Here is a 16,712-nt window from a genome sequence, read left to right on the forward strand (position 1 = left end):
GCAAGCCGAGCCCCCCCCCCCATGGCTCACCCCCTCCTCACATTCACACTCAGGAAAGAGGAGGGGGATCCTCCATCTGGCAACGAATCCCACAAGCCCTTCCCACCACGGGCAGACACACCGATGCTCCCACACACACCACACCACAGGCAGAGGAGCCCCAGAAGAAGGGAGGGAAGGCAGGGGGGAGGCTGCCGGGGGCGCCGGCCAGGGAAGGACTGGCTGGCCGGCAGGGGAGCAAGCCCCGAGGGGTCTCGCAGGCGACGGGACGGGTGGGGGAGGAAGGGAGGCGCTACGTACCCGCCATGTTTCTGCAAGCCTCCCCACCCGACTCCGGGGGCTACATTGAAGCCGCCGGGCAGCAGGAGGCGAGGGCTGCGGCGGGGAGAGGCCTGCGGGCCCAGGCGACGCTTCCGGGCGTCCCGGGAGAGTCTCGCCCAGAGCCAGCGAGCCCGAGAGGGAGGGGTCTGAGCCGGACACACTCGCACCAGCGGCTGTCCCTGCCCCCGCCCCCGCCGGGGAGGGAAGGAGAGCCTCCCTCAGGCACGCGCAGGCGGCGGGGAGCTGCTCCGCTCTGCCCTCTCGGCCGCCCGCTGACTCACGCGCGGCCGCTGCGGAGCTGCCTCTGCCCGGCGCAGCCCGCTCGGCTGGCTCCGCCGGAACGGGCGAGGCACAAAGAACAACTTGGGTCGCTTCGAAGCGCGCCTGCCAGGCGGCTGCGCCCGCTCCCCCGCTCCCCGGAGCAGCTTCGCTTACCCCCGGCTCGGCTGGGGCTTCTACGCTCGCTCCTACGCGCTGAGGCGGCGGCACTCGCTCACCCACTTCACCCACCGTGGTGTGGCACTTCACCCACCCACTTCACCCACCCTTCGCCCACCGTGGTGTGGCACTTCACCCACCCACTTCACCCACCCTTCGCCCACCGTGGTGTGGCACTTCGCCCACCCACTTCACCCACTCTTCGCCCACCGTGGTGTGGCACTTCACCCACCCACTTCACGCACCGTGGTGTGGCACTTTGCCCACCCACTTCACCCACCCTTCGCCCACCGTGGTGTGGCACTTCACCCACCCACTTCACCCACTCTTCGCCCACCGTGGTGTGGCACTTCACCCACCCACTTCACGCACCGTGGTGTGGCACTTCGCCCAACCACTTCACCCACCGTGGTGTGGCACTTCGCCCACCCACTTCACCCACTCTTCGCCCACCGTGGTGTGGCACTTCACCCACCCACTTCACCTACCGTGGTGTGGCACTTCACCCACCCTTCGCCCACCATGGTGTGGCACTTCGCCCACCCACTTCACCCACCCTTCGCCCACTGTGGTGTGGCACTTCGCCCACCCACTGCACCCACCCACTTCGCCCACCGTGGTGTGGCACTTCACCCACCCACTTCGCCCACCGTGGTGTGGCACTTCACCCACCCTTCGCCCACCGTGGTGTGGCACTTCACCCACCCACTTCACCCACCCTTCACCCACTGTGGTGTGGCACTTCACCCACCGACCACCGCAGATCTAGCTCTGACTCTGGTTTTCTCCTGTTTCCTTGCACTTGGCTTTGATTTTCATTTTCCCTTTCTTGGACCCAGCATAGCATTCTTTCCTTCCTGAATGACACTCTTTGCCCTTCGTTTGATTGTTAGTGGTTTCATCTTTCCATTATTTAAGCCTTAATACCCTCCCAATCTTCTTTAGGATTCTGTAGCAGTTCTGAGGTTACTTATTAAAGATCTGCTCTACTTTAAAAAATAAAAATAAAATAAAAAAAGCAAAAATGGAGGAATCTTCAAAACTGAACTCACTATTTGAATTGTGCCCAAACCATTGGTTAAATAGGATGCCAATGTCCTGGGTTCTGAGGCACAGCATGCAGTAAGAGTTTGGATCATTATGATGTCATTGTATAAAGAACCACCATCCTGAGATCGTTCTAGAATTGGTGTCACAATACAGCAAACATGGTATTAGTTGACATGCATACTTTGATTTGTGGTTCAGTTTTTTTAAAAAGGTTGTGACTAATTCACAAGCTGCACTGTAAGTAATCTATTTTCAATATTATACACCTTGGATTGATTTAATAATAAGATCCAAGCAATATTAGCAAGAAATCAGAGTCTTCATCTGAATTTTTTTTTAAGTGTGTTGGGTCTTCAGGAGAAGCTAATGTTTTTACAGAAAAAGAATTGGTGTAGCAATGATAGTGTAGTAGCAAAGTGAGCTGACAAAAGATACTAAACAAAAAATACTGTACTAACTGCAGTTCTAAGCACATCTGTTCAGAAGTAAGCCCAAATGAATTCAGTGAGACTGTCAGGCAAGTGTGAATAGGATTGGAGCCTAGGTGAGCTGTTTTCTCAAAGTCTTTTCCATATGAAGATAATGCTGGCCTACTACGGACTCTTTTACTGAGATAATTTATGTAAACTGCTTTGAACACTTCTATTGCTGTATATAAGTGTAAGCACTTTTGAATTTCTAGTTGTACATCTTGCTGCACAATTCATTGAGAAAATGAGTAATTTATATAGAAATCAGTTAAAAAATTCTGCTTCTTTACTGCACTAGAGTACTTGCTCTAAGGATCTTCTTGACAGTGTTATTCTTTGTTGTTTTCCCCCCTCTTGTTGGGACAGTGTACTGTGATTCCCCACCCCAAATGTCACCCCAATTTTTTCTTGTGATTTCTTCAGTTCTGTTCTTCTACCAAGAAAGCAGTGTTACCCCAAAAGGAACCACTTTTTGAAAAGACCACACATTCCAAATACCAATTTCATACGATTTTCTTGTGCAAGAGAAACAGAAGCCCCCTGATCACCCAGGGCATATCTATTCTGCATATTGGGAGTGCATGTGCCAGCATGCATGATGGCTTGCCCTTCTCAGAGCAGCACACTTCCTAGGCCCCTCCCTTTCCAAACCTTGGAGTATCAGATCCAGGAAAACTGGAATCTTTCATTTCTATCCTTTCACAAGTACAGTCAGAATCCCCCTACAGGGGAATCTCCTTTTCTAAAAATTTATCATTTTCATTGGTAGAAGACCATACCTTGACTGCAGCAGTAGACAGAAACCACACATGGCTGTGATCAGCCCCATAGCAAACTGAGCAGACAAGGAGGCCTCCCTTCAAAATATTGAGATGGAGTGAATGGCACCCCCACCCAAATGCCCAAATTTATTTTTGATTTTTTTTTTTAATTTAAATTTCCAGGGAAAACCCATGTCTCAAGGTGTTCCAATCATCTATTTATTTACTTAAATAAAAATCTCATTGGACAAATACAGTTCACTGGGATATGTGATGTTTTCCCCAGTCACTGTTATAGGTCATGGTCCAACATCCATTGATTGCTTGTTACCCTGGATGACCTGGCATAATTGTGCAAGCATACTTCCTGGTTTGTAGAGTGCTGTAGGAGTTGTGAGTGTAGGAAGTTTCTTTTTCTACACTTTGAACTGCTTTGTTGGAGACCCAAGAAAAACCTCAGGCAGAAAAGTTTGCCTGTTCATACCCAAACAATGCCCTTGACCAAACTTTGAAGTGCACTGTACCAAAATAGAGCAATTTATGGCGTTCCACCCCTCTGTGCACATTGGGTGTTCAGTCAAGAGTATTGTTCAGTGTGAGAGACAAGCTCCCTTACTGCAAGTTGGTTTGGTGACTCATCTGTATACTCAGAAGCCCCCCCTTACCTGCAGCCTTCATTTGGCAGCACAGTGAGAGTCACTCACTCAGCAGTACCCAATATGTACTGCTAAGGGCCCAATCCTAAGCAGGGTCAGCACTGGTACTGGGTATTGTAAGTGTGCTGTAAGTCATGTCTGCGACACCCTGTGAGGAGTTGGTGCCAGTCCAGCGCTAGTCGGTGCTGAACCTGGCACTGGCTGGATGTTACCTGGAGCTAGGTAAGAGCTCTGGTGGCAGTGAGAGCCTTGGGAGCAGGGGGAGGGTAAGGCAGGGGAGGAACCAGGGCAGGATGGGGATGGGATCGGCAGAGCTTTGTTCTGTAATCAAGCAAAAATAGCTCCAACAAAATAGCTGGCGCAGACTTAAGAAACCCCATTGCAGGGCTTGGAACTTTTTTCAGGGGAAGGGGACAAAAGTTCCATTCCCCAAGGAGATCTGCAGTGGCCGTAGTGGTGCCGTGGATGCAGCAATAGCTGTTTTAGTGCTGCTACACCCGATGTAGCCATAGCTGTTTTAGTGCTACTACACCCAGTGTAGCCACCGACTTTAGGACTGGGCTGCCCATCATGGAGCCTCTCCCGTCTTCTAGCTCAGTCTCCCCTTTGCTCCCACCTTAACCCATTCTTCAGAATCCCAAAACCTAAATTGTCTTGTCCCTGGAATACTAGGATGCCCACCTAATCTGCAAGTGTCCATCCCACCCTTCACCATCCTCCCCCTCAGGCCTGTTACTTGTAAGGAGTTCCTCTACCCTCTCCTTTTTCCAACAGCATTCACCCAGCTGCTAAATTTGCATGGTTTCTATGTGATGCCAACTGTGGCAACTATCAGATTCCAAGATGAGTTGCCTGGCAGAGTTCATGCAGCAGATTGCCCTGTGCAGTTTGCTCAAGTTTGTGCTGGCATCACAGGCACAATGTTGAGGTTGGTCTCTGAGCTTGGTAGCTTAAGGTCAGTCATTGAAGGTTTTCACACCAAGGACTTTGTGAACTGTGTTGGCACCCTGGACAGAAGCCACTTCCCAATCCTGTGTCCAAGTGAGGGGGCTACCTCCGCAACAAGATATACTACTTTATAGTGCTGCATGTGGTGGTGAACTCCAGGGTAATGTTCCTGGATTTTTTTTGTGGGCGTGCCTGGAAGATGCCATGATGCAAGGGTTCTGAGGATGTCCTCTCTCTGTTCAGAAGAATGGCGGCAGGCTCTTGGACACCCAGTGCCCCAAAGGACATAGTAGGACAGCTATCACACCCCTGATCATTGGGGAACCACATACCCTTTACACAGAGTGGCAGAATTACAGTAATCTACCTGGTACATAGTCAAGAAATAGGCAGAGATTTGGAATCCATTGAGGTTTGAAAGGATTACTTCTTGCTTCAAGGTCAATTGATGCTCTTGTTTATTATCTTATAATACTTGCAGAAAATGTTACAATCTGCACCTGGTGCTAGTGCTGAAATAGTAATTTGCCTGATTTTATATATTCATTGATCTTTTTAGCATTTTTCACTAGTGATTGTACAAATACAGTTCTGTTGTCAGTGTAGCAGTTTAAAAAAAGTCCATAGGGGGAGCTGATTTGTACCAGATTCTCTGGATTCTATCCCAGGCCACCCTTAACCATAGTTCACTTATTACAGAGCTAGAGCCTTAAATGAAGTCTCTTTAGAAGTTGTTGAATAAAGTATTAAGGCTGCAATCCTGCATACATACTTTTCTGGGTGTAAGCCCCATTGAACACAATGGGATTTACTTCTGAGTCAATATGCATAGGATTGAACACAAGAACACAAGAACAGCCCCACTGGATCAGGCCATAGGCCCATCTAGTCCAGCTTCCTGTATCTCACAGCGGCCCACCAAATGCCCCAGGGAGCACACCAGATAACAAGAGACCTCATCCTGGTGCCCTCCCCTACATCTGGCATTCTGACTTAACCCATTTCTAAAATCAGGAGGTTGTGCATACACATCATGGCTTGTACCCCATAATGGATTTTTCCTCCAGAAACTCGTCCAATCCCCTTTTAAAGGCGTCTAGGCTAGACGCCAGCACCACATCCTGTGGCAAGGAGTTCCACAGACCGACCACACGCTGAGTAAAGAAATATTTTCTTTTGTCTGTCCTAACCCGCCCAACACTCAATTTTAGTGGATGTCCCCTGGTTCTGGTATTATGTGAGAGTGTAAAGAGCATCTCCCTATCCACTCTGTCCATTCCCTGCATAATTTTGTATGTCTCAATCATGTCCCCCCTCAAGCGTCTCTTTTCTAGGCTGAAGAGGCCCAAACGCCGTAGCCTTTCCTCATAAGGAAGGTGCCCCAGCCCCTTAATCATCTTAGTCGCTCTCTTTTGCACCTTTTCCATTTCCACTATGTCTTTTTTGAGATGCGGCGACCAGAACTGGACACAATACTCCAGGTGTGGCCTTACCATAGATTTGTACAACGGCATTATAATACTAGCCGTTTTGTTCTCAATACCCTTCCTAATGATCCCAAGCATAGAATTGGCCTTCTTCACTGCCGCCGCACATTGGGTCGACACTTTCATCGACCTGTCCACCACCACCCCAAGATCTCTCTCCTGATCTGTCACAGACAGCTCAGAACCCATCAGCCTATATCTAAAGTTTTGATTTTTTGCCCCAATGTGCATGACTTTACACTTACTGACATTGAAGCGCATCTGCCATTTTGCTGCCCATTCTGCCAGTCTGGAGAGATCCTTCTGGAGCTCCTCACAGTCACTTCTGGTCTTTACCACTCGGAAAAGTTTGGTGTCGTCTGCAAACTTAGCCACTTCACTGCTCAACCCTGTCTCCAGGTCATTTATGAAGAGGTTGAAAAGCACCGGTCCCAGGACAGATCCTTGGGGCACACCGCTTTTCACCTCTCTCCATTGTGAAAATTGCCCATTGACACCCACTCTCTGCTTCCTGGCCTCCAACCAGTTCTCAATCCATGAGAGGACCTGTCCTCTAATTCCCTGATTGTGGAGTTTTTTCAGTAGCCTTTGGTGAGGGACCGTGTCAAACGCCTTCTGAAAGTCCAGATATATAATGTCCACGGGTTCTCCCACATCCACATGCCTGTTGACCTTTTCAAAGAATTCTATAAGGTTTGTGAGGCAAGACTTACCCTTACAGAAGCCATGCTGACTCTCCCTCAGCAAGGCCTGTTCATCTATGTGTTTTGAGATCCTATCTTTGATGAGGCATTCCACCATCTTACCCGGTATGGATGTTAGGCTGACCGGCCTATAGTTTCCCGGGTCCCCCCTCTTTCCCTTTTTAAAAATAGCTTGGGCTGTAAGTTTGTTTAAAACCTTTGAGGCTTGGTGATTGAAAGCAAGCATTGCTACTAAATAGATTGGGCTGTAAGTTTGTTTAAAATCTTTGAGGCTTGGTGATTGAAAGCAAGCATTGCTACTTGAAACAGTCAGTGAGTCTCATGTGTTTGTATGTTGATCAGACAAGACATTCCCTAAGTGTTGTTTATCTTGCAATTTCTCTTTCTTTTTGGACTGGTTCATACAAGGCATTTCACTTTAGGGATAAATAATCCTAATTATTGGTACATATTTGCTTATAGACAAATATGTAAATCTGCCAGCCATGGACATGATAGCAATCTCCTTCAGTGTGATGGCACTTTATCTCAGTCTTTTGATAAACCTACAAAAAGTGCAAGACCACAGGCATCTTTTCTAGCTCTTCTGTCCACATGTGTTTATGCTAATATTTTGTAGAAAACATATGGCCTAAAAGGAACAATGTCTGCAGCGATTTTTTTCACTGCACTGAGTAAAGTTTCTTGCATAGGCAGCCTTGCAAGTAGCTATTTGTAAGCCTGCTTTATCCAGCCACCATGGGAATTGCTATCATTACCCTGGTTGTGTTGCTCACAGAAATTCATACAAATTATAAAAGAAAAGATCCTATATATGGTGAATATGATCTGTTTAACAATATTTTATTTGTATTTTAATGGATAGTAAATTGTCCCATATTTTGTTACATATTTTTCTTTTCTTTTTTAATGAATTTAGGAAATAGGGAATATGTATTTTTGAGTCAGACTCTGTGCTTGCAACAAGAGGAAAATATTCACTCATTTGATGAATTTGTGCCATATAAATTGGGAGACACTGATCTAGGCTGACCTTTTGAGCTAGGCTGACCTAGGCAACCCAATCCTACCTAAACTTCCGCATACGAATACAGTTGCGCTAGCATAGGTTATGCTACATCCCATGGGGACATTTAGCAGGCAGAAAGTCTCCTCGAGGTAAGAGGACATTTGTCCCCTTGACCCAGGGTAAGCCACCACCTGTGTAATGGGTCAACTTGAACCTGTGCCAGTGAAATAGCTGGTAAAAATCTGCATTGATTCATGTCACAGGATCAGGCCCAGGAAGGGGGATAGGAGACAGCATGCACCAGCACAGCTTATCCCATCCCCAGGGCTGATCTGCCTGCCCCCATCACCACCCTCCATTGCCCTGTTACTCTCCTTCCTCCCCTTTCCTTGTCCCTGCGCTGCTAAGTGCGGCACTTACCTTCTCTAACAGGCTCTGCTCCTTATGCTGGTGCCAGCTGGCGCCTGCTGGTGCTTCAAATAGGTGCCCTATCACACTTTTGCCCTGACTAGTGCTGGTGGAGCACACACTTCACAGGTACTAAAGAGGGATATGATTGGGCTACTGGTCTATTGTTTAGAGCAGGGGTCTCCAAACTTTTTGGCCAGAGGGCCGCATCAAATATCTGGCATGGTGTGGAGGGCCAGAAAAAAAATTTAAATATAAAATTTAAATAAATAAGTTAGAGATGGAACTTGGATAAGTGAATAAATGAATGAATGGACTCATTCATTCCACCTCTCTGTCCCTCAGAACGCCCTCAAGACACAATCAGAGCATAGCTCTGGTTATGTACAGTTGAGTGGACCAGAGGCTTTTAGGGGACAAAAGGCTGGCCGCAGGCTGGAAAGAGGCTTGCTGCAGGCCGCATCTGGCCCCCAGGCCGGGGTTTGGAGACCCCTGGTTTAGAGTAACACTTGGTTAGCACAAAGCTTTCCCCGCTGCAAGATTATCCTTTCTTTTGGCTATCACTATACTTTCCATTTCCTCTGAGATTTTTCAAGGCTGCAGGTGGTGAAACTAGGAGATACCACATTAAATATTTAAACTAAATCACCACATATACTGGCAAGTCATGTTCACATTTTGCATTGGGACAATATTTTGCAAACATGGACATCCCTATGTCTACATTAATCAGATTAGTACGATGTTTCATCAGCTCATAAGATTCAGCTGTGGATATTTCTGTGACCTCTAATGTTTATTTTGGAGGATTGGAGCTCATGGAAATGTCTGCAACTGATATTGCCAGCTCATATGCTACACCCTGTGAATGCACTCTTGGGAAACAACTGCATCTGCGGAACTGGAAGTAAGTATGTTTAGAACAGAGGTTATAGACATTTAATAAAAAGCCTCTATTGAGGCAGATGAAATATGTTGGCTTCTGTAGCATCATCCATACTAAAATGTAACATTAATCAGCAATACAAGTGACTGCCAAAAATGCTGGAATTTTTATAGAGAAAATGACTGGTATAGACAGAGCCATGGTATATATTCTTGCTGTGCTACATATGAACATATTTAAAAGTTTTGATGTGGGGCAAAGCCGTTTGCAGATAACAATAATTAGGAAACTAGATTTACAGTACAGGGTAATCTTGACCAAGAAGATGCTTAGTAAAGTCCATTTGGAACTTGTCTGGAGAATTACTCTTAGATTGTGGTTATGGAAGTATCTGTAATCAAAGTGGTTCTACAGGATCCACTTATGAAAACACTTTTCCTGTCTGAATACCTCTAAGTAAATTTAAAGCTGAAGTTCTAGTTGGCTGGTAGTGCACATCACGCTTACAAAAAAACTCAAGCATATTTGACTGTACAGGAACAGGCTGTCTGTAAAAGAAACCTGTTATTTTTCTTTGGCAATATGCACAATATAAGCCTGTTTGCTTTGTAACAAGTCTTTGGAGTTAATTTAATGCCTTTTTCATACTTTACAATGTGAAGAAAGGAACTTGAAAGGGAGACTTGTGGCTTCTTTCTCCTCAGCTGTCTCCTGCATCCAAAATAATAGTCTTGATGCATGACTGGGGCAAGAGTTGCAGCCATATTAATATGTGGTGAAGGAGGGAAAGATGATCTGCAGAGAGGCACAGAGAGAGAGAAGAAAGCAAAGGATGCTGGAGGGGAAAATAAGCAGAGAAGGGTGGAATGTGGAGTGAGAAGGGAAGAGGATAAAGAGGTCCAGGGACTGGGGCAAAGGAGACCCCTGCTGGACAGAGCTCAGGGAAGAAGAAGGATGTGTGAGAAGGAAGAAGATGTGAAGGGAGGCAGGGGCCAGACAAGGGATGACTGAGGAGGGGTCCCAACTCCCAGGCTACGGTTGATTCCTGGATCGGGGGTACAGAACCATGGCACACCGTCTGTTGCCAGGAGCTAGCATGTGTCTGCAAACCTTGTGTCTGCAACCCTGAGAGCTCCACAGCCCCCTGGGATCCAGGACTGGGAGGCAGAAGGACCTAGGGACAGGGGAGGGATGAAATTCCCTCTGAAGAGCTACAGAGAGGAAGCCCTGGGAGGCTGGACAGTGGTCTCCAAAAAAGAAGTATTTAGGGCCCCTCCCTCAGAGAATAAGCCTCTCAAACTCTCAGTTAAATCCCTCTTGAGCAGCCCCACATTGCAGTAAGTCAGTCCCTAGGGTTCCTGTGGGTGACACCACCATGTCCTTCCACCATCCTTGTGATGTGATCCTTCTTCTACCCCCCTGGGAAGAAGCAGTGGTCAAGGCATGTGCTGCAGATGTGTCGTTTTTTGACTGCCTTTGAATTATACCATATTTATAAAAGGAAAGATTACAGTCTTTAATCAGCCAAGTGCCTAGAAGCAAAAAAACCAAAACAACATAAAGGCAAAGATGGTAAAACTTGTTTTTCTTCAGTTTCAACTAGACATTTAAACACACTGAAATATGACAAATTCCTCAGAAATGTTCCCCTGACCACAACTCTTTGAATGTAGACAAACAGAGGTTACGTTGGTTCCTGGAACAGAATGGGTCAGAGACTGTTTATAACTGAAGGACAAGTCTATACTTTTTCTTTGTTGTGTAAGTCTGTGTATACAAGGAAGATTGTCCTTATGTTGTTCCTTATCTTGCTTGACCCAGACTTTTGTGACTTTATCATTTGTTTAACAGATTAGAAATGCAATTATTGGTTTTCCTTCTGCTCAAAATATTATTTGTGCTGCATTTCTCAACTTTTTTTGTCCATAAAATTGTTAAGATGGTTTAAAACTTCCCAGTTACTTTTTTATAGTATCAAGACTGCGATTCACAAAACAATTCCAAGGTGATAGTTAAATTTGACCAATACAAGAACTGTTCATGTACAAGTTGGAAATTGCAGTCTCTGCAACTTTAAGTACACATTGTCCAGGAGGTTTCCCTGACCTGGCTTTGGTGATGTAAGGAGGAGGTACAATGTGATGTGGAAGTAGCTGATGCTAGCATACAGCCTTGCTTTCCGCACACTTACCAACTCATGTTGTCCTGCTGTAGGACACTCAAACATGTGGGTCATTAATGTAGGGTTTGGCTTAGGGCATGTGACTTATGCTGTTTCAATACGATTGATTCTTCCACATCTGATCTTCTATCTCACTGGTTCTCAACCTGTGGACCACAGATGGTCCGCAAGACCCTGAGAAGTGGTCTGCGAGGCCTCAAGAAAAAAATCACCTTTGATCACTTTCAGCATCTTGCTGAGCAAGTGCTCTCTCACTGAAGTGCCAGTTGCAGGTGCATTCTCTACCCTCTCTGTGTGGGTAGTCTGTGTGGTAGTCTGTGGGGGAACGTTCACTTGGAGGATGCTTCCGCATGGACCATGAGAGAGGGTGGAGATACCAAAGGCTGCAACTGAGGGCGGTCTGTTCTCCACCCTTTCTGGTGGTTCCATGCGGGTGTGCTCATTTGGGAGATGCTTCCCCACAGACCACCAGAGAGGGTGGAGACCACCCACAGCTGCCATTGCATGTGGTTCACAACTGTTCCAATTTTTGCCTCAGTGGTCCATGGGCTCCTAGTGGTTAGAACCATTGTTCTATGTAAAAGTCCAATGTAGATGCATCTGAATAGCAAATTAACTACCTTATGGGATTTGTGGATCATACTGCTGGGTGCAGTTATAACCTCATCTGTACATCTTAATCTTAATTATTTTTCTAGCTAACATTAATTTGACCTAACTACCTGCATTGCCCAAGTTCGGGCACTCTGCTTAGACTAGACTGGTGATAGTATGTTCTTGATTCTGATCCTGCCACCTTTAGAAATTTAGGGTGCAATCCTATACACACTTTCCTGGGAGTAATCCCCCTTGAACACAATAGGACTTACTTCAGAGTAGATGTGTATAGGTTTGTGCTCTTAGTTTCTGGTTGGCCCAGTTCATGAAGACCAACCTGGAGGGGGGGGGGAACCCACAGTCAATTATATGTTGAAAAATGTACCATCTTGTTTTCTACTTTGGTAAAAGGTAACTACTCACTGCCTATTTACCTCACTCTTTTGTGTGGGCACTGAGGGAACAATAAGAAGTAGGAAGAAAAGCTTCCTCACAAGTATTTGGTTTCTGGCACGAAACCCAAGGGCCCATCCATAGATAAAGAGAACAATGTAGCTTGCATCAAGCAGCAGGTTGCAGGGGGCAGCAAACATATTAGGGATGCCTTTAATCTCAAATTTGCTGCTGCCCCGTCTCCAACCCACTGTAGATGGAGTTGCTCCAATATACTTCCCGTTTGCTGTTAGTGAGTGGGAAGTAGACTGAGAAGCTGCAACGCACTTCTTGATTCCCTTACTCAGTACCTACTTGAACCGTCCCTTTAAATAAACCAAATAGTGGGGGTCGCACTGGAAGTGATCCCAGTGTGTTCCACACTTCCTGCTGTATTCAAAGGGACCACGCAAGGAATGCGGTAAGGAAGTGGATTGCCACTTTGTATTTTTTTGGCAGTGCTACCAAACTAACAAAAAACTACCACCACCACCATCACCCCCTGCCTGAAGAAATTGAATGGAGGGTGGATGCGGTGGTAGTACTGACAAACTTTCTGTTCCTCAGGCATGACTGGCCTCTGGGCTGACTATGGGGAAACCTTATAAACTAATCTAATTTTATTAGATTTTCCTTGGCAGGAAAAGGAGCCACATAACTGGAGAACATATGTCTCCAGTGACATTTATTGTTGTGGCCTTTTTGGTCCTTGCATTCATAGCATGCAATGTTTATTTTATCTACTGGACCCTCTTAGACTTGTTCTGAGTCAAGACTTACTCTATTTTAGCACAGTATTTAACCTGTCATGAGCAGAGGTCTTTACTGCTTAACAAACTTCAAAGATCTGTACTGTTTTATGTTCTCCTTTCCTCAGACAGTGGTGGTTCAGGTGTCAGAGGTCAGAAGCAGGATGATCTGGGTTTTTACCCCAATCTGAATACAGTTCTGAGTTGCAGCCTCTTTGCTTTTGCTTATGTGACTCAGTTAGTGCTAGTGAGAACAGTGTGAGAAAGCAGAAAGCTGTAGTGTGGGACACAGTTGATGGTGATCATTCCAACATTGTTTGGAATGAGGAAGCAGGTTTTTGTCTTCCTTAGTTGTGTTCCAGACACAATTTAGTTTGATTCAGAGATGGTTTATTCTAGGAAAAAAAATAAATGGGCTAACCTAAGGAACTTGCCACTGGTGTCAGGGTGCAGGGTTTGTGCCACTCCACTGCTGTCTCTAAGAGCAGTGCTTTCTTTTTCTCATGTAAGTGGTTAGGTGTCATTCATTTCTGTGAATTTCCCAACCCACAAAATTGATGACATGAGCGTTAAGTGCAAGGTGGCTTTTTGTTCCTACCCAAAATGTATTCCCAGGAGCAGTGGTTTAGCTAAAGCCAATTCCCTTCAGTGACAAAAAGTTATAAGCAAGGTCAGGGAGGTTGGTTCCCCTGTGGCAAGGAGTCCTCACTAGCTTTTTTTGACTGTTTTTTGGTTGCTCTCCTCCTCCTCTTCTCCTCCTGCTACTGCTGTGGATGAAAAGTGAAATGTTGAAGAAGGGGTCAGTCTTAACGTGGAGTAAGCTTACCTTCCTCAGTCAGGGCAAGAGACTTTAGATAGCACTTCCTCATAATGTTGAGAGAGGGAGACTGGCAGAGGCTTTCCAGAAGCAGCCTCAGACCTGGAGAACCAGCTGTGATTGCCACAAGAGACAGTCAATAAGCATTTGCACAGTGACTTGGCCTGGAAACAGGAAGAACTATTTGCTCCAGGCCCAATTCACTTTGAAAACATGTTACAGCCCAATTCTATCCAAACTGCTCGCACTACAATGCAGCGGCATTGAAACAGCTTATATCCAGTGTGGGCCACAAGGCTGCTGGAGGTCTCCCTGAGGTAAGGGACTTTTGTCTCCTTGCTCTAGAGAAAGCCCCAGCAGCTGCTCTTTGGCTACTCAGTCCTGCACTAGCAAAATTGCTGGTGCAGGCCTGTGCAGCCATGTATCAGCAGATCAGGCCCCGGAGGGGGGATAGGATCCGGCAGCAGTCTCAACCTCCATCTCCACCCTCTCTGAGGCCCAGTCTGCCCACCCCATCCCTGAGACATCCTTCACCTCCTGTTTCTCCTCTCCCTGCTCCAGAACACCTCTGTGCTGCTCAATGGTGAACTTACTACAGTTAGCAAACCATTGTCTCTCCAACTGGCACAAAGGCTCTGCTTCTGCCCTCACTGGCCTCTGAGCTAGTGCCTGCCTCTGCTTGGCTGCTGCGAAGTGCTTTACAGCAGATTTGCAACAGCTTTTGCCAGGGGAGTATTGCAGAGATTGTACATGCAATTCCTAGTACAATTATACTATTGTGTACATATATTATGTACAATAAGACCACGTGATGAATGGCTCAATCAAATCTAATTAAGAAAGTAAAAAGTTTACAATAAGTACAAGTTTAAAAATGTATTTAAAATAAAGAAGAACCCTCCTAACGCTCCCAAGCAGTTGCTGATCTGTTTAAAACAAAATTTATTTTATTTATACAGATATTTATATACTGCCTTTCTTTGGTCATCAGATTTCTCCTCAGACTTTAATCCAAGGCGGTTTTCATAGGCAGGCTGTTCTAAACCTTACAATTGAATAGTTCTAGTCTTTCATAGAACTCCTCGTTCCAGCTGGATTCCTTCCTGGTCTGGCCTCTCTCTGGCCCTTCGCCTCCCATGCTCCACTTGACAGCAACTCCTCTCTGCCACCTAGGGTCAGCTCATCAGTGTATCAACATGTCCTCAGTTCTTGGGTACTTCCGGTTGTTTCGAACTGGCAGCCTCTGATCTTCAGGCATACAAGGCGGCAGCTCTACCAACTGAGCCAGACCTCCTGCCCCAAACATTCCCCAAACATTCCCCAAATTCCCCAAACATCCCAAAGGCTGTAATCCTATCCAAGCTTACCTGGGAGTAAACCCCATTGTCTATCATTGTTAAAAGCATATACATAGTAGCCTGTTAAAAGTATTTCAGAGACACAGAGGAAATTTACTTCTGAGCAGACATAGGATTTTGCTCCCAGCCACTTAAAATGACTAAACCTATCCAACTTTCCAGTGCCAGTGCAGCCCTGAGGAAAGGGAACAAATATTCCCTTTCAGTAACAGGGAATAACTGGTAAAAAGAATTGTTTCTTTTATATTATCATTTTTAATTTTATTTCCAATGATTTATTACAGTATGCAATACTATTAAAACAATGTAGAATATTAATTGCTATTTTAAAATTATTGCCACGTTGCTAGGTATTGTTGTGTAATGACTTTATTCAATTTCACACATTTTTCTTAAATGCTAACTGATGGACCAAGAATTACTTTACACAATTATTATCTTGTGTCAGAATATTTAGTTTTGCTAATAGTAAAACTAAAGACAGTCTCCAACTGTCATCTATATGCCTTGAGTGACTGAAAATATCTGTCATCGGACATCTCTTACATGAGATGACAATTCACAAAAGAGAAAGTAATATGTCATATCTAAATAATAATTAAGTTAAATCTGTTACAGTCTTCATAGAGTTTAGTCAAGGGGAGTTATACTTGTTTCATGCAGAGGGCTAAACAGCTCAATCCTATGCACATTTACCTCGAAGGAAGCCTGACTATGGGACTTACTTCAGAGTACACATGCATAGGATTGGGCTCCAAGCATTCATGGTGCCTGCTGAGGGCCAGAAGTGATATCATTAAGCAGAAAGTGACATCATTAAGCAGATGATGGTCAGAAATAAGCACTTCATTCTCACATAGAAACTCTTAAGCTGCAAATGACAGAAGATGTACACATCTTGTTCATATTTTCAAGATATGAGAGAGCCCAACTCTGGGAGTTGCTGGGAGAGCCCAATTATAATGAGGATAAGATAAATTGCTCCTGGGGGCCACACTTGGCCCATGGGCCTTATGTTTGACACCCCTGGTTTAGGACCCAATCCTATCCAATTTTCCAGTGCCGGTACAGCTGTGCCAATGGGGTGTGCACTGCATCCTGTGGTGGGGCAGCATTTACAGAGGCCTCCTTAAGGTATGGGAACATTTATTCCCTTACCTCAGGGCTGGTAAGGTACTCAGTGCACTGGTGCTGGAAAATGGGATAGGATTGGGCCCTTAGTCTATTCCAGTGTTTCTCAAACTTTGGGTCAGAACCCACTAGGTGGTTGCAAGCCAATTTCAGGTGGGTCCCCATTCATTTCCAAGTGTTTTTTTAATATATTAAGACTTGATGCTGCCATGAATTGTGACTGCATTTGGGGAAATGTGACAGATCCGTACTTTTAACAGGCTACCATGTATATGCTTTGAACAATGATAGTAAATGGGACTTACCTC

At 45.6% G+C, this 16,712-nt stretch overlaps 1 protein-coding gene across 2 annotated transcripts in view; it reads right to left on the reverse strand.

The window, feature by feature from the left end:
* The window catches only part of PPP4R1 (protein phosphatase 4 regulatory subunit 1), a 53,967-nt gene extending 53,514 nt beyond the window's left edge, over positions 1-453 (reverse strand). For both annotated transcript variants that reach the window (XM_066624936.1, XM_066624935.1), the window contains exon 1: positions 301-453. In XM_066624936.1, the coding sequence (XP_066481033.1) occupies positions 301-307 (7 nt within the window). In that variant the 5' untranslated portion in view covers positions 308-453. The remainder of the gene's footprint in view (positions 1-300) is intronic.
* Positions 454-16,712: the final 16,259 nt, after the last annotated feature.

Source organism: Tiliqua scincoides, chromosome 4, assembly GCF_035046505.1.
Source record: "Tiliqua scincoides isolate rTilSci1 chromosome 4, rTilSci1.hap2, whole genome shotgun sequence".
NCBI lineage: Eukaryota > Metazoa > Chordata > Lepidosauria > Squamata > Scincidae > Tiliqua > Tiliqua scincoides.